Consider the following 25,546-nt stretch of genomic DNA (forward strand, 5'->3'; position numbering starts at 1 on the left):
ATGTATTCAGTTCAGAAGGCAATGGCACCCCACTCTTGCCTGGAAAATCCCGTGGATGGAGGAGCCTGGAAGGCTGCAGTCCACGGGGTCGCTGAGGGTCGGACACGACAGAGCGACTTCACTTTCACTTTTCACTTTAAAGCATTGGAGAAGGAAATGGCAACCTATTGGGGGCCGGCGTGAGGCACTCCGCCCGTGGCAAAGGTCATGAGGAAGGAGGCTCGACATACACAAAGGCGGGATCGAGCCTCAGGAGTCCCCCTGGAAATCCTCGAGCATCTACCCCCATAACCAGAGCCTGCCTACTTTACTACTTTGTACTCTCACCTACACCTCTGACTTTATGGGGGGCTGTCCCCCACCACCTCTTTTGGAGGAGTTAACTTAGAGCTCCAGTTAATAAAAACTCCTGGGCATGACAAGAGTGTTTTAACCTACAAACTCCTCTGAAGGTTCTCTAGCCTGCCTGACAGGCTTGTCTGGCCACATGTGATTGCTCACAGCCTCCCAACCGTGAGAGGCACGAGATGCTTTAAACCTTCTAAAAACAGGTTCTTTAGAGAAGTTAGAAAACCATTAGTATAAGTATAAGTGGGCTGATTAGAAATTGTATTGGTGAAGGGTTTTCCATTTGTTGAGCCAATGCTTACTGCTAAGTTGCCACATCCCCTGCCCTTATACACATTAATGAATATATAAAAGAAATAAGTATTAACCTTTGATATTAATCACGTTAGACCTTAGGCTAAGTAAATTCTTTCCTTAATTAAAACCCACTACACCCTCACCCTATAGGAATGTAACTTTATCTGGTACCTTCGGAAGGTGGAGTCTTTTTAAGAATAATCACCCCTGGAGAAATAAGTGTCCTGGTTGACTGACCGCTGTCACAAGGAGAGGGTCATAAATTGTCAGCAGGCCCCCTGGCCAGAAGATGATGTAACTCCCCTAAGACCTCTGTATACATTTGTATGAAGCACCTGACTTTGATAAAAGTCAGGACTGCTGACCCCGTGTGACTTTTGCATAACATCTCAGTGTATAAAAGTAGACCATGGAAAATAAAGAATTGGGATCAGTTTCTCGAAATACTGGTCTCCCCATGCCGTTCTCTCTCTCAAACTCTGGCTGAGTTTCCATCTGGAGCGTGGAGCCCGCCATGCTTACTAATTATGCCTGGGCTTCTAAGATCCGACCGGGGAGGCCTCAGTGTCTCCTCTCCTTCGGGAGAACAGAAGGACACCTGCGGCCTACGTAAGTGGTGCAAGCTTCTTGTCTTGAAGTTTTATTGGTTTCCCGCGTAAACCAAGCTACTCAGCCTCTTTTCTCCACTGAATTTTCCTACTGAGCTATCCTCATTCTATTACTCTTTATATTTTTAATTAATATCTAATTGAAGCTATTGTATCCTGATCCTCGCCGACCCGTCCCTGCTTCGAACTCCCTGAATCAGCCGGGGCTGGACCCCGGCAGCAACCCACTCCAGTGTTCTTGCCTGGAGAATCGCAGGGACGGGAGAGTCTGGTGGGCTGCTGTCTATGGGGTCGCACAGAGTCGGACACGACTGCAGTGACTTAGCAGCAGCAGTTCAGTTCAGTTCAGTTGCTCAGTCGTATCTGACTCTTTGCGACTCCATGAATTGCAGCACGCCAGGCCTCCCTGTCCATCACCAATTCCCAGAGTTCACTCAGACTCATGTCCATCGAGTCAGTGATGCCATCCAGCCATCTCATCCTCTGTCATCCCCTTCTCCTCCAACCCCCAATCCCCCCCAGTATCAGTCTTTTACAATGAGTCAACTCTTCGCATGAGGTGGCCAAAGTACTGGAGTTTCAGCTTTAGCATCATTCTTCCAAAGAACACCCAGGACTGACCTCCTTTAGATTGGACTGGTTGGATCTCCTTGCAGTCCAAGGGACTCTCAAGAGTCTTCTCCAACACCACAGTTCAAAAGCATCAATTCTTCGGCGCTTAGCTTTCTTCACAGTCCAACTCTCACATCCATACATGACTACTGGGCAAACCTCCACAGTTATTCAGCCTGCCTGTGAGGTTCACAACAATTTTCCCAGCCCTGTGATCATCAATGATTTCAAATTTGCCAATGTAATAATGCTTCATCATCACAATTAGAAACCTGATGATGACTTTGGAGCAGCGTATAATTCAGTTCAGTTCAGTTCAGTCACTCAGTTGTGTACGACTCTTTGCAACCCCATGAATCGCAGCATGCCAGGCCTCCCTGTCCATCACCAATTCCCAGAGTTCACTCAGACTCATGTCCATCGAGTCAGTGATGCCATCCAGCCATCTCATCCTCTGTCGTCCCCTTCTCCTCCAACCCCCAATCCCCCCCAGTATCAGTCTTTTACAGAGTCAACTCTTCGCATGAGGTGGCCAAAGTATTGGAGTTTCAGCTTCAGCATCAGTCCTTCCAATGAACACCCAGGACGGATCTCCTTTAGAATGGACTGGTTGGATCTCCTTGCAGTCCAAGGGACTCTCAAGAGTCTTCTCCAACACCACAGTTCAAAAGCATCAATTCTTCAGAGCTCAGCTTTCTTCACAGTCCAACTCTCACATCCATACATGACCACTGGAAAAAGCATAGCCTTGACTAGACGGACCTTTGTTGGCAAAGTAATGTCTCTGCTTTTCAATATGCTATCTAGGTTGGTCATAACTTTTCTTCCAAGGAGTAAGCGTCTTTTAATTTTATGGCTGCAATCACCATCTGCAGTGATTTTGGAGCCCCCAAAAATAAAGTCTGACACTGTTTCCACTATTTCCCCATCTATTTCCCATGAAGTGATGGGACCAGATGCCATGATCTTCGTCTCTGAATGTTAAGCTTTAAGCCAACCATTTCACTCTCCACTTTCACTTTCATCAAGAGGCTTTTTAGTTCCTCTTCACTTTCTGCCATAAGGGTGGTGTCATTTGCATATCTGAGGTTATTGATATTTCTCCCGGCAATCTTGATTCCAGCTTGTGCTTCTTCCAGCCCAGCGTTTCTCATGATGTACTCTGCATATAAGTGAAATAAGCAGGGTGACAATATACAGCCTTGACGTACTCCTTTTGCTATTTGGAACCAGTCTGTTGTTCCATGTCCAGTTCTAACTGTTGCTTCCTAACTTGCATATAGGTTTCTCAAGAGGCAGGTCAGGTGGTCTGGTATTCCCATCTCTTTCAGAAGTTTCCACAGTTTATTGTGATCCACACAGTCAAAGGCTTTGGCATAGTCAATAAAGCAGAAATAGATGTTTTTTCTGGCACTCTCTTGTGCTTTCCATGATCCAGCGGATGTTGGCAATTTGATCTCTGGTTCCTCTGCCTTTTCTAAAACCAGCTTGAACACCTGGAAGTTCACGGTTCATGTATTGCTGAAGCCTGGCTTGGAGAATTTTGAGCATTACTTTACTAGCGTGTGAGATGAGTGCAATTGTGTGGTAGTTTGAGCATTCTTTGGCATTGCCTTTCTTTGGGACTGGAATGAAAACTGACCTTTTATAGTCCTGTGGCCACTGCTGAATTTTCCAAATTTGCTGGCATATTGAGTGCAACACTTTCACAGCATCATCTTTCAGGATTTGAAATAGCTCAACTGGAATTCCATCACCTCCACTAGCTTTGTTGATAGTGATGCTTCCTAAGGCCCACTTGACTTCACATTCCAGCATGTCTGGCTTTAGGTGAGTGATCACACCATCGTGATTATCTTGGTCGTGAAGATCTTTTTTGTACAGTTCTGTGTATTCTTGCCACGTCTTCTTAATATCTTCTGCTTCTGTTAGGTCCATACCATTTCTGTCCTTTATCAAGCCCATCTTTGCATGAAATGTTCCCTTGGTATCTCTAATTTTCTTGAAGAGATCTCTAGTCTTTCCCATTCTGTTGTTTTCCTCTCTTTCTTTGCACTGATCGCTGAGGAAGGCTTTCTTTCTTTCTTTCTTTCTTTTTTTTTTTTGAGGAAGGCTTTCTTATCTCTTCTTGCTATTCTTTGGAACTCTGCATTCAGATGCTTGTATCTTTCCCTTTCTCCTTTGCTTTTTGCTTCTATTCTTTCCACAGCTATTTGTAAGGCGTCCTCAGACAGCCATTTTGCTTTTTTGCATTTCTTTTCCATGGGGATGGTCTTGATCCCTGTCTCCTGTACAATGTCACGAACCTCCGTCCATAGTTCATCAGGCACTCTTATCTATCAGATCTAGTCCCTTAAATCTATTTCTCACTTCCACTGTATAATCATAAGGGATTTGATTTAGGTCATACCTGAATGGTCTAGTGGTTTTCCCTACTTTCTTCAATTTCAGTCTGAATTTGGCAATAAGGAGTTCATGATCTGAGCCACTGTCAGCTCCTGGTCTTGTTTTTGTTGACTCTAAAGAGCTTCTCCATCTTTGGCTGCAAAGAATATAATCAATATGATTTTGGTGTTGACCATCTGGTGATGTCCATGTGTAGATTCTTGTGTTGTTGGAAGAGGGTGTTTGCTATGACCAGTGTATTTTCTTGGCAAAACTCTGTTTGTCTTTGCCCTGCTTCATTCCGTATTCCAAGGACAAATTTGCCTGTTACTCCAGGTGTTTCTTGACTTCCTACTTTTGCATTCCAGTCCCCTATAATGAAAAGGACATCTTTTTTGGGTGTTAGTTCTAAAAGATCTTGTAGGTCCTCATAGAACCATTCAACTTCAGCTTCTTCAGCATTACTGGTTGGGGCATAGACTTGGATTACTGTGATATTGAATTGTTTGCCTTGGAATCGAACAGAGATCATCCTGTCATTTTTGAGATTGCATCCAAGTACTGCCTTTCGGCCTCTTTTGTTGACCACGATGGCTACTCCATTTCTTCTGAGGGATTCCTGCCCGGAGTAGTAGATATAATGGTCATCTGAGTTAAATTCACCCATGCCAGTCCATTTCAGTTCGCTGATTCCTAGAATGTCAACGTTCACTCTTGCCATCTCCTGTTTGACCACTTCCAATTTGCCTTGATTCATGGACCTGACATTCCAGGTTCCTATGCAATATTGCTCTTTACAGCATTGGACCTTGCTTCTATCACCAGTCACATCCACAACTGGGTACTGTTTTTGCTTTGGCTCCATTCCTTCATTCTTTGTGGAGTTATTTCTCCACTGATATCCAGTAGCATATTGGACACCTACTGACCTGGGGAGTTCCTCTTTCAGTATCCTACCATTTTGCCTTTTCATACTGTTCATAGGGTTCTCAAGGCAAGAATACTGAAGCGGTTTGCCATTCCCTTCTCCAGTGGACCACATTCTGTCAGACCTCTCCACCATGACCTGCCCGTCTTTGGTGGCCCCATGGGCATGGCTTAGTTTCACTGAGTTAGACAAGGCTGTGGTCCTAGTGTGATTAGATTGACTAGTTTTCTGAGTATGGTTTCAGTGTGTTTGCCCTCTGATGCCCTCTTGCAACACCTACCATCTTACTTGGGTTTCTCTTACCTTGGACGTGGGGTATCTCCACGAGATATCCAATGATAGTCTAATTAGCACCGGGCATTTACCTCTTTTCCTCTTTGTTGATACTCTTGAGAATATCAGCTAGGACATTCACGTGCACCATTCTGGCAGCACAGAAAGATGGCAGAAAGGACGGGAGGCGCAAGCGTGTGGCATTCTCTGTGTCCTTTTAGCTATACTGCATATATATATTTTTTCCTCTTCCTCTTGGCCCATATACAAGTATTAACAAAAGGAATTTTTAATGTATTGAGCTATGGGGAAGTCATTCTGGGTTATAAATGATTTATCTTGATATTTATGCTAACTAAAACAGCCCACTTACAGCCTGTCATACATACACTCTCTGCTTTTATCACCAAAGAAAAGGGTGCACTGACCAGAACTAATGTCCATGTTAAAAATAAAGATTAGGAGAAGGATATGGCAACCCACTCCAGTATTGTTACCTGGAAAAGTCCATAGACAGAGGAGCCTGCTGGGCTGCAGTCTATGGGGTGACATGTCTGAGCATGTGTGCATGAGGGTGGAGCGAGATGAGTTGGTAGCAATAAACTGGTAGAACTAAAAAAAAAAGATTAAATGCCTTGCTTCTTGGGACACCAATGCTGGTCCTCCTTCAACAATAAGGCTCCCTTCCCAGGTGCCAAGGCCATCCTGACTCACTGTTGATCTGGTGGTGTTTTGTTTTGAAACCTTGAAGGAATGTATCCTTGAGTTGTGTGATGTTTTTTGTTCTGACAAGACATAAAACTGCACTGAAACCATGCTTCAATGGAGCAGTTTCTCAGAGTTATCTGAGATGCTGTCTCCCAGGCTATAGTCCTCAGTTTGGCTCAAACAAAATTTTTTTTTCTATTCGTACTGTAGATTGGTTTATTGATTGGAAATGTGTGTGCAACAACTAGCTGGCAGGAAACTTCATAGGGCCTAGGATATCTTATTCTCAATTGGTACTGTTGCCTCAACACACACATGTACAAGGCCAGTCATGTTTGACTCCTTGTGATCTCTTGGGCTGTAGCCTGCCAGGCTCCTCTGTCCATGGGATTATCCCGGCAAGCATACTGGAGTGGGTTGCCATGCCCTCCTCCAGGGGATCTTCCCAATCCAGGGATCGAACCCACATCTCTTCTATATGACAAAGGTGGATTCTTTACCATTGTATCATATAAAACAGATGTGACCAAGACACACAGTCATGTGGACATTTAAGAAGAGGGAGACAGTGAACAATGAAACAAACTCAAACTTAGTTTAATTTGAAAGAACTAAGGTTTTGTTTATTCTTTGAACTGGTAATATTTTTACATGTTTCAAAATTCCAAAAATATCAAAAGATATAGAGTGAAAATTATTCCTCATCTTCCCCCTCCCTCCAATTCTCCTCCCCAAAAGCAAGCAGTATGTCTGGTAGCCTTGTACCCTTCAGATTCAGTGTGTTTGTGTATGTGTAAGCACTGGCTTCCTCTTTGCACAAATGGAAACCTATCATACAGTTTTACACCTTTTCATAGACAATGTATCTTGGTGCTCTTTTCCATACACGTTCATAAAGACAGTCCTCATTTCAAGGGCTGTGTAACAGCCAGCCAGTCCACCAGAAATCACTTAGCTAGTCCCATGTGGTGGACGCCAAGGCTGATTCTAAATGTTCACTTTCTGAAATCAATATCATAGTAAAAACTACACAAGCACAGTTTGTGCGGGTAGAAATGTATCTGTAGGATTCATTTCCAGCAAATGGCTTGCTGGGACAAAGATTGCTGTAATTTAGATAGCAACCAACAAAGTAACCTTCACAGAGGCTGTATCAATTCATATCCCCTAAGAAATGTATATGAATCCCTTCGCCCCCTTTTAGATAAAAGTGAAAGTTTAGGTAAGATGGTGGGTGGAGATCACATGGCTACAAACCTCCTGAATGTTAATTTAAAAATCCATCTTCACAGGAAAATGTTCAAAATATAGTAAGAAGCACATTACAAGAGAACTTTGTAAACAAAAGATAACTATACATATTTTTGCTGTGTATAAGATTTAATGTTCACTCTACGTATACACACATGTATATTTCAAAAAAGTTACAAAGAAAATTAACAAAATCTTAAGGTAATGAACAGCCCTGGATGGTGGAAGTATTAGGAACTGAATTTTAAATAAGCCTTCATACTTTTGTGTATTTTACTTTTGTGCATTTTCCAGGTTTTGCTACAAAGATTTTGCATTACTTTGATAAACTGATAAAATGATACACTTTCTCTAGTTTACAGCAATTTCCCCTGAGGAGTTTCTTATCTGACTTGGTTTCAAAGTATCTGTAAAGAAATTAGTAGGAATATGATGCCTAGAAAAGGTGACCCGAAATGAGAAATGGAAAATTCCAAAAGAGCTGCACTGCGTGGAGAGGGCTGCAATCGCTGATGGTGACAAGCTTGTTCCCAGCTTAACAGATGAGGTGACTGGAGCCTCAGCCCGCCCAGTGCCCACTCTAAGAACTGTGGAGACACGACCCTTCTGCAGCTGCCACTGTGCGGGCCGTGGCGGAGGGGACGGGGCAGTCGCAGGCCTGGCTTCTGAGCTGTCCAGTTACCGCGGGGTCTCCCCGAGTCAGAGCACGCTAGTGGTGGGGGCATTCCAAGTCTGCACCCCCACACCAACGATGGGGCCGTCACAAATGGAGGGCACTAGTGACCAGGCTTCTCCCGGTCATCCTGCGTCAGTGGCAGCAGTGGGAAGGAAATGGAACAAAGAAGACAGCCAAGCTGCTTACGCAGTAAAATCAACAGGATGTCTATTGGTATCTTTTGGATTGAGGGATGGGATGGCAGGTGGCAACAATCCTCGAGAAAGGGAGCAGGGAAGGAGGCACAGGTTTGGGATGGAAAGTGGCATTTTCCTCTGGGTAGGCGGTTTCCAGAGTTTGCCAGGCATCCAGGGGGAGCTTCCAGCAGCATGCAGCTGCTGTTCCAGCCTGAAGTTCCGAGACCAGGACCTGGGAGTGAGCAGCACATAGCCACGGTGTTGACTGGGACATCTTGGGAGTGTGTAGAGCTCAAGATGCGTCTCTGGGACAGCAGCCCAGGGGCCCCAGGAGTTGAGGAGGGGAAGGCAAGAGGCCCCTTGAGAGGTAGAAGGGATCTGGGCAAGCACAGTGCTCCAGCATGCCAGGGGACCGAGGACTGTGGGGGGCCTGGTTGGCAAGCGGGACAAGCCAGGCATTGAAGAGGCGGTGGTGCCTGACCCAAAGAGGGAGCGCTGCAGATTCCTCAAGAAAGAGACTGGGGAGAAAGGCGGTGGGCACTGCCAGCTGCCCACCATTAACCTCTTCTGAGGCTTTTTCTCAGGTATAGTCTCAACCACGGAGGTTAGAGAAGCTAAGCGATTCAGTCTTGGCCAGCAAGACATGGAGGCATTGGATGAAAGCTTCTGGGAGAGTCGTTTTTTGAAACCTCACAGGTGATGAGTACTGGCTGCCTTTTCCCCTCCTCCAGTCCTGATGATGGTGGGTGCATCGGCTGAGGCTGCAGTGGTCTCCCTGTGACCATGAGGGACAGGCTGGGAGAGAAGTCACTGCCTCTGATGGCGCAGAGCCACTGAAGACACAGCCTTCAAGCAAAGTCTGATCTGTTTAAGCCACTGTTAATGGGGTGCTGACTTCAAATGCTGCCTCCAACTCCTAGCTGTGCAACCCTGGGAAGGTTATGTGTGTCCTGGGCCAGATTTTCCTTATACATAAAATGGCGCCACCTCACAGAGGTGTGAGTCACTGCCTGTCTGAAAACATACCTCTTCTGAGCCACGTAAATAGGTTATCTGCTAAGAATGAAATGGAAGGTGGTGGAGGCCAAAGCATGACAACAGAGGCGCTGTGATAGTGAGAGTTGATGGAGAAGTCCACAAGACAAGCCCGGAGAGTGACAGGGTGGCAGAGACAAACCCGAGGCTGCGAGGCATCCTGAGGAACCTCTGGGGATGAGCTGCAAGCCTGGCTCTGCTACTGTGGAAACCCTACTGGGTGTGACACTCAAGCATCCAAAGAACAGAACTGGACAAAGGAAAGTTCTGACAGGTCCTGAAACTCACCCATCACATCTCAGCAGTGAGTTCTGACGGTTGGACACTCTGACACTGGGCTTAGAACAGCCGCTGTACCCTTCCAGAATACTTCTTCCATTCAACTCGACGCTCTGACAACCCAGTATTCCTTCTGGGGGATATTTTTCTGGAACGATTTCTACAAGCTGACCTGTGCCATGGCCAATTTTCCTTCCTTCCAATTGTTGATGTTTATGTTTTGTATTTAACTTCGATAGGATGCAACCACAGTGGGAACAGCAAACAAACAAGAAAGGCAATTGTGCTGTGTAAGTGGAGCACACAACACAGTATCCCAAAGGGATGGGCATTTTACTCTTTCATTCTAGGTTAGAAAGCAGGCGGATTAAATCCTTAGTTTTTGCATCCTTTCTGCTGAGATACCAAAGAGCACACCTTTGAACACAATGTTCTTCTTTATAACAAGAACAGCATAGACAAAGATCAGAAGGCTTTGATTTCCTCAGGAGTAAATTTGGAAGACAGCAAGAAGATGAGCCAGGCGAAGTTTCCAATTGTGGACATGAAAATGGTCATATTACAATGTACTGCATCATATATAAATAAGCCATTTTCTCAGACGTCTTGCTTTTCTGGACATTGACAGCTGAAAGAAAGGTCTTCTGAAGGTCAGCAGAGACCCCAGCAAGATGGTAAGCTGTGCTTGAGATGGGGCAGATAAACTTAGAGAACAAAACAGAGTCACATCATTCACAAAGGGCCCTCAGCATAGTCCAGTGGGTCTGATGGGCAGGCTTGGGATAGGGACAAAATTTAGGTTATCCTGTTGTTTCCCCCAACATATAAAAGACTAAAAAAGAAAAAGAGGGGAGACCTATAGATTAAAAGAGACCTAAGTCAAGCAAATGCACGGTGTGATTTTTCTTTAGAGCATGATTAGAACAAACCAAACAGAAAACAAAACAAAATTTATAAGGAAACCAGGAATATCCACTAGATATTTGATGACATAGTAATTAGTTATTTCTGCTTAGATGGTAATATAGTTTTACTTGAGATTTAATGAAATTAATAATTTTTCCTGCTTCATCACAGACATTCTTAAGTGAAACCATCCCCCCACCCCACTCCCTTTACTGCAGTGCCAGGGAAGGAAAAATATGAACAGCGACCTCAGGGCAACTTCCCTGATTCTCATTGAGACTCTGGCAGTGTTACCCAGTGTTGGATTTGCACTATCAGTGCAAACATCAGTGTAAACATCAACTTAGTGAAAAAGGCAAATGATAGCTCAGAATGACTATAAAAATGGTTTTTGTCATCACGTGCCAACATGATTTTATATATATACATATATAAATCCATGCTTTATAGAGATATTAAAAAAATTGATAAAATGACAAGATTTCTGGTGCTGATGTAAAAATAATCCTATGGCAACAGGGGTGCCATTTTGAAAATGTATCAGCACATGGAATGTCCAAAATAAAATGCTAAAATTACTCAGAAAAATAAGTGGATTCTCTTCCCTCACACCAACTACAAATGTTGCAAAACAGTGGAAAAGAATTACTAAAAGAAAATGTGTACATGCTCAAGATAGCATTTGTTAAAATCAAATGTACAAGGCTGTTAACACAGCCCTGATTAACCAATTTCCAGAGTCAGGAAAGCCGGCTCTTACGCTGGGCGAGGGTTCTCCACCTCACGGCCAGGTGGCTCTTTGGTGATGGGGTTTTGCAGGATGCTCAGCAGCATCCTCGACTTCTTCCAGAGGATGCCACCGCCCTCCTCCGCCAGTCATGACAACCAAAATGTGTCCAAACATCACCAAGTATCTCCTGGGGGAACAAAGCCACTCTGAGTGAGTCCCTCCATCACAGGCAACATTGCCAATCTAAGGCCATGGTTTCTAACTGGAGCTGTGACACCCCCAGGGAAAGCTGTGGAATTTCACGGGGGAATCCTTTGTCCCTTGATTTGGGCATGAGTGTGGCTGCCATGCCTGCTCTAATGACTCTAAAGTGCAGAAATGGATCCCAGCGGCCATGGATGTATGTCTGAAACTCCTTTCTATAATATATGAACTGCGACTTGGGTTGACTCCACATATAAATTAATTCCTGCATGTTTAGAATTTAAACAAAACCTTCCAGTAACGCAGCTGCATTTGTTTTGTGCAAACCTTTCCCAAGCCTTAGTCACCACTTTGGGATATCACACCCACACAGGCCTCTCGTTTCTGTGGGTAACACCACACCCCATGCACCAGATGGCAAGCCATAAGCAACGCCCCAAGTCTCCAGGCACGATGGTCGCCACCACAGGGAAAGACAGCAACTCAGCCGACGTTACCTACTGACCGTTTCTTTTGCTTTAATTATCCTTTACAAAACGGGGACATGTATGGGTTTCTCAACATTACACACGTGTGTAGGTTCCATTACCTCTGAATTCATTTGCGAGTACTGGGTTTGAGACTCAGGAGAATCAGTGATCTCAGGTGTTTGCAAGCACCACCGCCTTAGGAAATCTGAGGGCGTTTCTACCCTCAGCCCCTTCCAGAAATACACCTTGTGGACGTACCACATTTCTGTACCTGTCATCCGCCGCGTTCCTTCCCTACGTGGACTCCCTGATGTCAAACAGCACGGACGTGCTCATGGCGGGCTCTTCCACCCCAATAACGCGCACCGGGTTCTTTTCCTGCATGATCTCGTGGAGGTCAAACAGCGCCAGTGCCCTGCCGGCGGGCGGCCCCGCCTTCGTCCCGCCCCCGGGGCTCTCCTCTGGGGGTCCGAGCGGGCGCCGCCCGAGGTGCGCGCCGCGGCTGCGGACCTGCGGGCGCCGGCGGCCCCGGCCCCGGGGCTGCTCTCGGGTGTGCGTGATCTGGTGGCGGATGAGGTGCGAGCTCTGCGTGAAACCCTTGCCGCACTGGCTGCACCGGAAGGGCCTGTCGCTGCGCGGCGGGCCCTCGCCCGGGCTCAGGGGCTCGGGCCAGGAGGGCGCGGGCGCGAAGAGCAACCTCTGGCGGCAGTCGTAGGGCCCGTCGCCCGCATGCTTCCGCTGGTGCTGTGCCAGCGACGAGCTGTGCCTGAAGCCCTTGCCGCAGCGGCTGCACTCGTAGGGCCGCTCAGCCGTGTGCGTCCGCAGGTGCAAGAACAGGCAAGTGGTCCGCGAGAAGGCCTTGCCGCACACGCTGCAGGCGAACGGCTTCTCGCCGGTGTGCGTGCGCCGGTGGCGGCCCAGTGACGAGTTCTGGTTGAAGGCGCGCCCGCAGTCCTGGCAGGCGTAGGGCTTCTCGCCCGTGTGGATGCGCCGGTGCACCGTGAGGTGCGTGCTGTGGCAGAAAGACTTGCCGCATTCGGCGCATTTGTAGGGCTTGTGGCCCGTGTGGATGCGCTCGTGCTGCACCAGCGACGAGTTCTGGCTGAAGGCCTTGCCGCATTCCTTGCACGCGTAGGGCCGCTCGCCTGTATGGATGCGCCGGTGCACCGTGAGGTGCGCGTTGTGGTTGAAGGACTTCCCGCAGTCCGCGCACTTGTAGGGCTTGTCGGGCGCCTGGCCGCGCGCCAGCTCCGCCTCCGGAACGGGACGCGCCACAGTGGAAGCCTCGCCGCGGTCGTGGCGGCTGCGCGGCTGCGGTCCCGGGGAGCCCGTCTCCTCACGTGCGGCGTCAGGGCTCCGCTCCGAGCTCGGACCCCGAGATTCCGGCACACACGCACGCTCCACCCTGGAGACCTCTGGGAGCCGACCGAGGCTCTCCCCACGTCTGAGACTTCCGTCCTGAACCGGGACTTCCTTGAGTTGCCAATGACCCTGGTCCTGCTCGGGCCCCCTGACCCAGCCCGCCCGTTCCCAGTCTTCCCCCGGCGAAGTGGGACACAGCGCCTCCCCCAGGAAGCCTTCCTGCCCCTTCTCCTCCGGAAGGCCCTGCTCCCGGGCTGGTGGTTGACCCTCCAGTGCAGCTTCCTGGCCTGAAAGAAAACCAAAGAGCTGTGAGGGGCTGATGGACACACCCTAGGTCGGTGTCCAACCTCCCAGTTCTGCTCACGTTGACCGCAGTGCTCTGTCTGCAAACAAAGCTTCCCTCACTCATTCTTTCAACAAAAACTTTTTGAGCACCTGCCATGGGCCAGATACTGGCCTAGATCAGGAGCTGGCCAAAGACAACCCCCAAGCTAACCACGCTAACGGGCAGACTCTGAAGCGGTCAGGTCTCTCTTGTCAGTCACAGAGGGTCTGCTGGCAGGCGATTTTGCAGGTGACACGTAGTCCACTCATCAGCTGGCTTTAAAAACCTTAGCACTGGGAGATGATGCTGGGTTAGCTGGGCGACGAGCAATCCCCTCAAGCTTTACAAACAGGAGGAGGAGGTAGAAGGGACAGGCTGGGCAGGGGGCCTGAGCCAGGGAAGCTGAGCCAGCTGTCAGCCTGCAAGGACACGGGGACTTCTGTCCAAGGACCACGTGGAACTGGACTCTGCCAACAGCCTGCCCGCATGGAGGTACAGCCTTTCTGAGCCTCCCAGTAAGTCGGCCACCTCCACTGCCCGCCCACCGATACCTTGCCTTTGGCCTTGTGGGGGCCGCGGCAATGAACCAGTTGGGTCGGACAGAACCGAGAAATAACACGTTGCCTTAAACCTCTGTGTTTGTGGTAATCTGCCACAGTGATGATAGAAAACAAACACAGAGATTGAACACTGCCCACAAAGCCTAAGATACTGTCTGGCCTGAGGTGCTGGGGATAAAGCAGTGACTCCGAAGGACAGAAAGCCCTGCTGGGGAGGCAGACACAAAGCACAGAAGGAGCAGGCTCCGGGGCACGAGGAGCTGTTTCAAACCCAGGTGTGACAGGTCAGATCCCATGTGGAGGTGCCCTCTCACCTGTGGGACACCTTGCGAGCAGCCGCCCCTGGTCCTGGATCCTCCAGAGGCCGAACTGCCCCTCAGGCAGGCAAGGTGCTCCCTCCTCCCAGCACAGTGATGCACCACTCCACCAACTGACCACACACTCAGCCCCTGCACGTACCTATTCCTGGGAAGGCAGGGCGGCTTCCGGAGGCTGCAGGGGGGGTTTCCTGGAGGCTCCAGCCTGCAGAGGCGCCCGCGGGCCTTGGCCCTTCCCCTCACCTCCAGAGCCAGCAGCGGAGCATCGGGCAATTCCCCTCTGACATCTCCCGTCCTCATCCTGCCCCCCTCACAAGAGGGCTGCTGTGAGGTCACAGGCTGGCCCAGCAATCCAACAGCTGGGCTAGGGGATTAGGACGTGGACGTCTTCGGGGCCAGCGGGCCTGCCCACGCCCAGCTTGAACCTCCTGACCTGCTGCAATTCTGGCCATAGCACACTCTGTATTCATGCACTCAGGGCCCACCTCACCACATCAGAATGTCCACAGGCAGCTCAGAGCTGACAGGAAGCAGGCTCTCAAACCTGCCTCAGATCCGAGGCAGTGCGGGAGCACTGGCCGGGGATTGGAACTGGAGGGGCTCAGGCTGGCCAGGCAGCTGGCGCCTCTCCTCACCTCCAGACCCCAGACTGGGCTCCATGCACAGCACCCAGCAGGTCTTCTAAAACACCAGTCAGCCCTCACAAAAGCTTGTACAGGAACGTTCACAGTAGCGCTATCCAGTAGAACCAAGTAGAAACAACCCAATGTGGTCCACCAACCAAATGTGGTCCATCCACACAATGGAATGTGATTCAGTGATGGAAGGAATGAACTACGGAGACAAAGCACAGCATGACTGAACCTTGAAAGCCTGATGCTCCTTGGAAGAAGCCAGACATACACAAACTATCACGTACTAAAGTAAGTTACAAGGGCATTCTGTACGACAGAGGGTATTCACCCAATATTTTATAGCTGTGAGAGGAGCAGAGCCTTTAAAAACTGTGAATCACTACACTGTATACCTGTATTTATATAAGATGTTATACATCAACTACATTTCAAGAAAAAATAAAAGCTAGACACCAAAGGCCATGTTATAAGATTCCATTTAAATGGAATATCCAGAATATGCAAATTCCCTGATAGAAAGTGGATTAGTGACTGCCAGGGGCTGGGTGGGATGAGGTGATGAGCGACTACTGTCATTTAATGAGAAATATGTATGTGGTCTTCATCCCTGGGCCCCAGCACACAGCTCCTAAAACCCTTGCAATTTCCTTAGTGAGAGGGATTAGGACTGTCTTTTGTTAATTGTAATAAATTCCCCTCAACCATGAGTTCATGCTGAGAGGCGACTCTTGATGGGCCCTCAACAGCTTCAAGATGGGATGCTTCAGCCCCTCTCCCCTGACACTTGCCTGTTCATTTATATCCTTTACACTAGCATTTACAGAACACAATAAATGTAAGCAGTGATTTCCTGAGTTCTGTGAGCTGTTACAGCACACTACTGAACCTAAGGGGGGCGCGTGGGAAGCCCTGGTTTACAGCCAGTCAGTCCGAAGGATGGGAGGCCGACTTGTGACCCATGTCTGAAGAGGGGCCAGTCTAATAGGACTGCGTTCCTAAGCTGTGAGGTCTGCACCAACTCCAGGCAGGGCGGGTCAGAATTGGACTGAACTGTTGCGACACCCATCTAGTGCCTCAAGAGTTGGACAATCGGTGGTTGATGTGGAAAAAACCCACATATTTGGCATCAAGAGTGTTCTACGGGTAGAAACAAACCAGAGTACCTCTAGTGGATGATTTCTGGGGAGCTGCAATGTTCTGGAACTACACAGTGGTGATGGATGTACAATCCGTGAACATGCTCGAAACCAGAGAACCGTACACTTCAGATGGGTCAATTTTATGGCAAGCTTGGGACCGGGCAGCCAGAAGGGAGCTGGCCAGGTGGATGAGAGTTACCTCAGAGACTGGGGAAAGGAAGGCTACTGTCTGGGGCTGAAAATACACAGGCTCCACACCCAGAGGAGACAGCGTACTTGGCAGTCCCGTCCCAGGTGGGGGCCACACCGTGTGCGGAGGGACCACGGACTCCCTGTGGATGGTGTCAGAGGGGAGCGGACTGTGGGTCTAGCTGCTTACGTTTCCCATGGCCAGAGCCCACTTCCTTCAAAATGTAGTCAGGGTACCAACACATCGGCCCAGGGACTGACGACAATCTAACCCCACCCCAGCCTTCAAGCAGCTGGGGCGTCCCCCTCCTCAACAACATCTGGAGCTGGAGAAAGGGGACAAATATGACTGGTGCCACTCTTCCCAGCTCCCTCAGCCCTCGCACGGAGCACGGATGTGGCGTCCAAAGCTGCTGCAGCCGCACCCAGCCCGGAGAAAGGCCAGAAGAATTGGGACCACCAGCCTTGGCGGCGCGGGAATGCTGAGCCAGCACCGGCACGATCCCCCCAGCTCTGCTTCGTGAGGGGCCTGCCGCTCCCATGCTGACGGCGCTGGGCCAGCCGTCAGGTACTCATGGCTCCCACGAGAACAAAAGCGTGTACGGCACAAGTGCAGACTGTGGACGTGCAAGAATGAAATGGAGGTGAAGGGCAGGTTCACACTCAAAAATTATCCCATGGGACGGACACGCCACACGCTGCTGGGAAAAGAGGAAGTGCTGGACTCTGGCCGCTCGAGCAGAGCCAGCATCTCTGAGCTCAGAGAAAGGGGGGCATGAGTGAGGGGACCCCAGAGCACTGGGAGCACTGCAGGCAGGGGGTGAAGGACGGGGCCCAAGCCCCTGTGGAGAAAGGGCTCCAGGGCGGCCGAGGCAGCTGTCCCAGAAGGACAGCTTGAGGCCTTGAGGCCTGTCCCTTGAGCTTGTCCCTTGAGGCCAGCCTCTGGCTTGCTCGGGGAGTCGGGGAACTTGGATTTGGGGGCACTGCCCTGAACCAAACTGGGAAGAGAGACTCACTGTGGCTTAGGGCAAACACCTGCTTTCTCCTGGGAGCTTGGGTCTTGGTCTGTGCCAGGTGGAGGATGCCTGCAAGACCAGCCCCCAATCAGCCCCTGGCCCAGAGCCTACATGAGCCTGCCTAGTAGCCAACACCTCTCACGAACTGTCACAGCGCACTGCCGGGGGACTGAGGGGGTCCAGGCGGGGCTCTGGCCCCCCTGACTGGCCTCTTCCCTTTGCTGACTTTCCTCTGGGGACCCCAACACATCACCCCTTCCAAGGGGCACAGCTGCTCCTATCAGGGCTCCCACTCGGTGGGCTCTCACCTGGACGGCAGCCCTGGGGAAGTCCTCTCTCCGCCACCCACAGCTCAGCCCCTTGCTCCAGCTGGGAGATGACGTCTGGTTTGGGAAGCTCAGGCCCTGGAAACAGAGAAAGACAAAGGTGGTGTGGGTCTGCTCTGGAGAAGATGAGAACCAGTCCAGGCTCCAGACTGAGACTCCTGACCCTCAGGGGCCGGGGTGCCTCATAAGGTTCTGCATCCGGACACACAAGGGCAGAGTCTATAACCCACGTGTCCCACAGGAGTGCAAAATCAAGCTCCGTGATCTCCAGCCCGAGGTCAAGTCATCACACGAGAAGCCCGGCAACCCATAACCCATGAAGAGTAAGTCAGCGCAGGAATCTGGTCAGCAGCAGGGGAAGCGGCCTCACCCACAGAGAGCAGGTGCCCAAAGGTCTCCAGCATCACGTCTCGGTACAGGGTCCTCTGGGCCGGGCCCAGCTGCCCCCACTCCTCCTGGGTGAAGTCCACAGCCACGTCCCGGAAAGTCACCGGTTCCTGAAACATCACACATGCTGCATCACCCGGACTGTCCCCATCGGTGTCTTCAGGATTAGGAGGAGGGGTGGGAAAGGTGAAGACAAGCAGGCCAGTGGCCAGGGAGTGCGTCCCGAGCAACGCGAGTCAGGTTTCCTGGGCCCTGCTGGGCTCCCGCCTGGGGTGGGCTGTCGGCCAGGATGCAAGAAGGCATCCGGGCAAGAGCAAAGCCAACCAACCCAGAACCAACCTTGGACAGGCGCAGGTGCTGACAGAGACCAGTCTAAACTGCTGACTTGCAGATTTGTGGGCTAAAGAAACAGTGACTGTTGTGTCTAAGCCCCCAAATTTTGGGATAGTCTGTTATGCAACAACGGCTAACTGACACACTAAAAAATCCTCAGAGTCAAAGCAAGGCTTATCCTCCTCCCCGAAAAGAGGGGTGTGCAGTTGGAGTTAGAAATTCACTGGCCTTCAGAGACTGGGCAGGCTCACAAGTGACTGAAGTGGGTTCATGTAAGGGCCTGTAAGGGTACTTAACTTATGAGAGGAGGCACAGGAAGTGATGGTAACATGTGCCCTGTCTGAAGCGGCAGCTCGGACTCAGAACCAATTGACTGTGGCAAAATACAGGCCTCACGTGGTCAGAATGCCCAGTCTCTGGTGAGAAACTGAAAATTAGGCCACATTTTATGAGGGAAAAACTTGTAGTTCCATGTAAAAGAATAAAGTTAAGTCTCCTATCTCACGCCATATATAAAATTTAACTCAAATGGATCAAAGGCATAAATATAAGAGTTAAAACTATTAACCTCTTAGAAGAAAACATATGGCTAAATTTTTATAACTGTATCTGACAAAGGATTCTTAGCTATAACAGCAAAAGAACAAGCAATAAAGTAAAAAAAATAAGTAAACTGGACTTCATAAAAATTAAAACCTTTTTTGTTTCTAAGGGACATTAACAGGAAAGTGAAAAGATACTCGTATGATGGGATGTGATGACTGCAGATCATCTCTCTCATAAGTGACTTGTATTCTGAAGATATAGAGAACTCTTAAGACTCAATAATGAAAAAAAAAAAAAGACTCAATAATGAAGACAATCCAAATAAATAAGCAAAGACTCTAAATAGGTATTTCTTCAAGAAGATATAAAAGAAAATAAACAATCAGCTAATAAGCACCTGAAAAGATGCTCAAGGTCATTCGCCACCAGGGAAATGCAAGTCAAAATCACATACAAAAGACTTCAATTTTCAAGTGGTATTTCCTTTAAGAAAAACACAATTACATTTTTAAATATTTAAGAAATTACAGTACAGGTGGCATGTGGTTCGACCAAAAATTATGCAGCAAATTTACAGAACCCTTTGGTTGGGACCAAGGTCTCTGCTCCTGTCCCCGCACCCTCACCTCTCACTCTGACGGTCCTCCAGCCCTGAAAACACGGTCGCTGTGCCTCCGGCCGCCATTACCTGCTCTGCACGCGGCGCCAGTGACAGTGCTGGGCCCGCTGCGGGCTGTCTAGGCCACAGACCTCTCAGCGGCATCACAGGAGTCCCGCATGTCTCCTCCTGGCATCCCAGCAGAAGCCCGCTCCTCGCTGTCTTTGAGCCTCCCCGCTGCTTCACCGCAGACCCCTGCAGCCCTCCTCCTGGTCTCCTGCTCTGCACTGTGGGCCCAGCGGGATGGGTTTTGTCAGACCTGCTCCCTCCATACATCCTCCCCGAGCTGAGCAGGCCAGCACCCAGTCACTGGACTCCACCCTGGGCGTTAGCTAGCTCTCAGTGTCTCTTACTCCCACGCGGCAATGCCTGAATGTATTTTTCAAACCCATGCCACTCCTGCTTAAAGCATTCAAATAGCTCCTTCCTTTGGATAAAGGATGACCCCCTTTAGCCTGGCTATGGGTAGCTGAAAAATGGCCCCTAAAGATATTCAGGTCCTAGTTCTTGGAACCTGTGAATATTATCATAAATGGCAAAAGGGACTCTGTGGATGTGTTAATCGCGTCCCTTAATGGGTTTTAAACCCATTTTAAACCTTTAATGGGTTTTAAAAATAGGGAGATTATCCTGGAATATCCAGGTGGTCCTTAAATTCAATCACAAATGTCCTTCTGAAGGGAAGGTATTGGGAGACTGAACTACAGGAGGCAGAAGATAATGTGACCACTAAAGCAAAATGAAAGTGGACAAAGGCCCATGAGCCAAAAAATGCAAGGTCTATGGCTCTAATAGCTGAAAAAGGCAACGCGAGACCAGCGGAGAGCCTTGACAGGAAAGGTGCAGCTGCCCACGCCTGATCTCAGTTCAGGGAAAGTGATTTCAGACTCCTGACCTCTGGAACCCTAAGAATCAACATATTAATATATATTTCAAACCATCACGTTTGTAATAATCTGTCATGGCAGCCAAAGGATGCTAACACACTGGACCTCAAAGCCCCCTGCTTCCGACCCTCGCCTCCTGTGGTGGCAGGCCTCCAAGATGGACCCCAGTGATCCCCAGCCCCTGTGTAGCCTCCTCCTATACTGAGCAGATCTGACTTATGTAAATGATACGATAATTCAGAGAGTGAATTCTGAGCCCAGGTCACAAGACACTGTGGCTTCCACCGAGCCCTCTCTTGGATCATTCCCTTTGGGGAAGCTGGGCGCCATGTAAGAACGCCCAGATGGCTCCAGAGAGAGTCCCACATCAGAAGGAACAGAGGCCTCCTAACAACTCTCATGAATGAGCCATCCGGAAGGGGGATCCTCCAGCCCCAGTCAAGTCTCAGGTGACAGCAGTCCAGGCTGACATCTTGACTGTCATGAACCCAGGCCAGAACCACCAGCAGTTATTACAGGACTCCTGTCATCAGCAACTGAGGTAATACTGATTGTTGTTTTAGGCCACTATGTTTTCATCATTTGTTGCACAGCAACAGATAACAAACACACTCTCAAGCCTCTCACTGCTGACAGATTCTCTCCTTGACCGAACTTTAGTCTGGCTCGCAACCTCTTCCCAAATAAGCTTTGACCTTTGGGCTTCTGCATCCATTTCTGCATCATTCAGTTTTACCGAAATTCTGGTCCCATTGGTTTCTTGGGTCCCATTGGTCCCAAGAATCCTACCCTCCATATCTGATCACTCTTGATATCTTTTCAAAGTCCTCATCCCCCACAGCCCTCCAAGTAACATCCCATCATTTGGCCTGATTCAGCAAGAACCCTGTTTTAGGTCAGTTTAGCAAGATATGCAGATGATACCACTCTAATGGCAGAAAGTAAAGGGGAACTAAGGAGTCTCTTGATGAGGGTGAAAGAGGAGAGTGAAAAAGCTGACTTAAAACTCAACATTCGGAAAACTAAGATCATGGCATCTGGTCCCACCGCTTCATGGCAAACAGATGGGGAAACAATGGAAATGGTGACAGACTTCATTTTCTTGGGCTCCAAAATCACTGCAGAGGGTAACTGCAACCATGAAATTTTTTAAAGATGCTTGCTCCCTCAAAGGAAAGCTATGACAAACCTAGACAGCATATTAAAAAGCAGAGACATCACTTTGTCCATATAGTTAAGTGAAAGTATTAGTCACTCAGCCATGTCCAATTCTTTGTGACCCCATGGACTGTAGCCCACCAGGCTCCTCTGTCTGGAATTTTCTTGAATTCTCTTGAGAATTCCTCTTGCCTGGATCAGGCAAGAATACTGGAGCGGGTTGCCATTTCCTTCTCCAGGGGATCTTCCCCACTCAGAGATGGAACCTGGATCTCCTGCATTGCGAACAGACATGCAGTCGTGTATGTCATGTATGGATGTACAGCTGGACCATAAAGAAGGCTGAGCGCCAAAGAACTGATGCTTTCGAATTGCGGTGCTGGATAAGACTCTTGAGAGTCCCGTGGACTGCAAGGAGACCTAACCAGTCATCCTAAAGGAAACCAACCCTGAATATTCATTGGAAGAACTGATACTGAAGCTCCCAATACTTTGGCCACCTGATGCGAAGAGCCAACTCATTGGAAAAGACCCTGATGCTGTGAAAGATTGAACGCAGGAGCAGAAGGGGATGACAGAGGATGAGACAGTTGGATGGCATCGCCAACTCAATGGACATGAGTTTGAGCAAACTCTGGGAGATAGTGAAGGACAGGGAAGTCTGGCATGCTGCAGTCCATGAGGTCACACAGTCAGACAACAACCAAAAATTACCTCTACCCCCACTATAAAAAATACCCACATTTGCTTGTTGTATTCACAGTTGAGCCCAGTTCTATACTGAAGTCTCTTCCCCCCTACTGCAACTGTCCCCAAAGAAAACCTGTTTTTACTGCTTTAACTATGGCCCAGCTCTGATACTCTTTGACACTGCTCACTCCCTGCCCCTTCTCCGGGATCCACAGCAAAAGCAAACAAAAACGTGGTTGCATCTCCTACACATTTGCAACAGTCTCCGAACACTGTGCACGCCTAGGATTATCAACAGTCTCACTTTGCATACCAAATCTGAAATAAATGCAAAAGCCGGTAGGCAAGGACAGAAGGACAGAAAGTCTGGAACTTAAGGAATTATATACATTTCTTTTGGTTCCTGCCACGTGGAGTCAGCACGGTATGGAGAACACGGGCAGCAGCCACTTTGTCTAGAAGGGCCGGAGCTTTCAAACAGGCGCCTTCCCAGATGCCCTTGGAGACTGCTCTGAACTGAGTCCCCGACAGCCCGGCAGGGGTCAGACCCTAATAGTCGCTCCCGCCCCAATAACGCGGTGTGTCCTTACCCAGGAGGCGGTGCCCGGGGTTTCGGGGAGCTGGACTCTGGGTGGGTGTCGGTTGACTCCGCACGTTGAAGCATCTCTACTACAGTTTCTAAGACCCATCCTCACGGTGGTCGGCCTTCGGGGCGGGGGAGGGGGGCAGGATATCGGCGGGGGGCCAGCCTGATGCTCGGGAACGAACCCAAGTCCTTTCCCTGAACGGAAAGGCCGGAGGACTCGCGGAGCACGCGCACTCGGGGACGGGAAAGCCCGGGTTCGAACCAGACGCCACCCCTCACCAGCTGGGCATGTCAGCGTACCCCAACCTGGGCTTCAGTCTCCCCGTCTGTCCAGGGGATAAGGCCCGACCCTGCCCACCGTGCGCTGTGAGGGCTAAAGGGGTAATACCCGGCCCGAAGCCCGCTGCCATGGTTGTTATTGTTGCTATTATTGTTCTGCCGTACCTGGAGCCGTTCTACCGGCGGCCCCATAGCCATCGCCAGTGCCGCCGCTTCCTCCTCGGGGTCCATCCTAGGCTGACAGGTAGAGGACTGGTGCCCGAGGCGACCCTGAACACGAGAGCCGTCCCCGACACTAGAACCTCAAGACTCACGGCCCGCTGGACAATGGCGGCCGCGCTGGGGACGCCGCAACTACAGATCCCAGAAGGCCGTGCGGCACGCCGCAGCCCCGGCCAATGAAAGCTTTCGTTCGTCGAGCCTTCAACCAATGGGAGCCCGTTGGCTTCGGGCCAATGGGAGCTTCCTCCCTGTTGCCCTGAGGCCAATGGGAGCCTCCATCCTCCGGCCTCCAGACACCGCAGGCGCTCACCGCAGAGAGCCGCGGGCCTGAGTGGGCGGGGTTCCTCTGCCCATTGCTGTAGTGCTGCGGGTCGTCGTCGTGGGGGAAGTCCTTCTCCCAGTCCAGCCGTTCCGCAGCCTTCGCCTTCGCAGCCCTGCCTCCAAATGCCAGTCTGCGCCCCGGGTCCCCTCCTCCAAATACAGTCTGCGCCGCGTGGCCCCTCTTTCAAATGCCAATCTGCGCCCCGCGGCCCCCATTCCGAATGCCAATCTGCGCCCCGCGGCCCTTCTTTCAAATGCCAATCTGCGCCCTGCGGCCCCTCTTTCAAGTGCAGTTTGTGCCCCGCTGCCCCCCTTCCAAATGCCAGTCGGCAACCTGGATTGCCACAGCCCTTGAAATCCGGGGTCTGCTCTTCCTAGCCGGAAACACAGAGGAGGAGGCCTGGGGCTTTCCTAGTTTCTTTCTGGATTGTATACTGTCGTTGTGCTCAAAATATTTCTATGCTTCAGAATAACACGAACGTTTAAACGTTTGTCACTGGAACCATTTTGAGGAGCCGTTGCCCAGAGCGGGCACCGCTCGAGATCTGAAAGCTGATCTTGTTCTGTTTCTCGATTGGGGGTGTTTCCCTTGCCATGGGTCATGTCTGTGAGTTTGTTAGAGTCTGTTAAAAAATTACTAGAAAAGAAGGAAAAAGCAGATGTTCACCGGGATGCAATCAAATAAGAATATTTACTTGACCATTTACTGTATGCTAGGAACCAGGCATAGCAAGCAGAGAACAGAGGTACTTGCCTGCCCTCACAGTGGTGCTGGTGTAGTGGGGAGAGACAGACAATAAAGCACAAACATGGCAAAGGGGTGAACAGTCACGGTCACTGCGGGGATGGGGCAGCCGGCCTCCAAGGGGCCTGAAGTTTCCACACTCTCTCCTGCTCCTCTCTTTTCTGCCCTTGAATCTCCGCTCCTCCAGTGACCCCTCTGCTCTTTACTGGGCATCCCCCCTGCAACCCTATCTGGGGCCCAACCCCACAAGGTCTGCAGTACCAGGAGGAGCATGTGGTCAAGCATCTTCCTTCACCACAGCAGGTGCCTGTGGAAACCACAAATCAGGCAGCCTCCAAAGAGACCAAATCTGGCCTCTGTCAGGAACCCAGCAAAATTTCCTGGCAGTATCCCTTTCTCTACAGTCACGGACTGATGAAAGGTTAGATAGCATCATCGACTCAATGGACATGAATTTGAGCAAACGCTGGGAGATAGTGGAGGATGGAGGAGACTGCCGGGCTTCGATCCATGGGGTTGCAGAGTCGGACATGACTGGGTGACTGAATAGTCACTGACTTTTCTCTTGGTGCTGCTGAATCTTGGATGCATGATGTTTTCCTATTACTTTGACTGTTTCTTTTCTATTACTTGTAGTTTTGTTTTCTTCTTGATTATAAGTGTTAATTTCTCAATGGTGTCCAACTCTTTGCCCCCTAGGGATGGTAGCCTGCCAGGTTCCTCTGTCAATGGAATTCTCCAGATGAGGATACTAGAGTGAGTAACCATTCATTTCCAGGGGATCTTCCTGACCCAAGGATCAATCCCAGGCCTCTTGCATTACAGGCAGATTCTTTACCATCTGAGCCACTAGAGAAGCCCTGATTTTAATATAGGGTTTTGTCTATTGAAGTAGTTCTCAAAGTGTGGACTAGGGACAACCTGGGAGATTCCTGAGATCCTTTCTATGAGTCAGTGAGTTCCAAGCTAAGTTCATAAT

The 25,546-nt window shown here is 49.8% G+C and overlaps 1 protein-coding gene across 2 annotated transcripts; it reads right to left on the bottom strand.

The window, feature by feature from the left end:
• Window positions 1-10,941: 10,941 nt before the first annotated feature.
• On the bottom strand, window positions 10,942-23,623 carry ZNF8 (zinc finger protein 8). Of its 2 annotated transcripts, XM_070386917.1 has the most exons (5): window positions 23,445-23,574; window positions 23,005-23,119; window positions 18,126-18,252; window positions 17,738-17,833; window positions 10,942-13,535 (listed from the first exon to the last, which is right to left on the bottom strand). In XM_070386917.1, the coding sequence occupies exons 2-5, from the start codon at window positions 23,101-23,103 to the stop codon at window positions 12,181-12,183; spliced, it is 1,677 nt and encodes a 558-aa protein (XP_070243018.1). In that variant the 5' UTR covers window positions 23,104-23,119; window positions 23,445-23,574; the 3' UTR covers window positions 10,942-12,180. The 2 variants fall into 2 exon arrangements, with proteins under 2 accessions (XP_070243018.1, XP_070243019.1); XM_070386918.1 differs by lacking the exon at window positions 23,005-23,119 and having other exon boundaries at window positions 23,445-23,623.
• Between the last annotated feature and the right edge of the window lie 1,923 nt (window positions 23,624-25,546).

Source organism: Bos mutus, chromosome 18 (assembly GCF_027580195.1).
Source record: "Bos mutus isolate GX-2022 chromosome 18, NWIPB_WYAK_1.1, whole genome shotgun sequence".
NCBI classification, from domain to species: Eukaryota; Metazoa; Chordata; class Mammalia; order Artiodactyla; family Bovidae; genus Bos; species Bos mutus.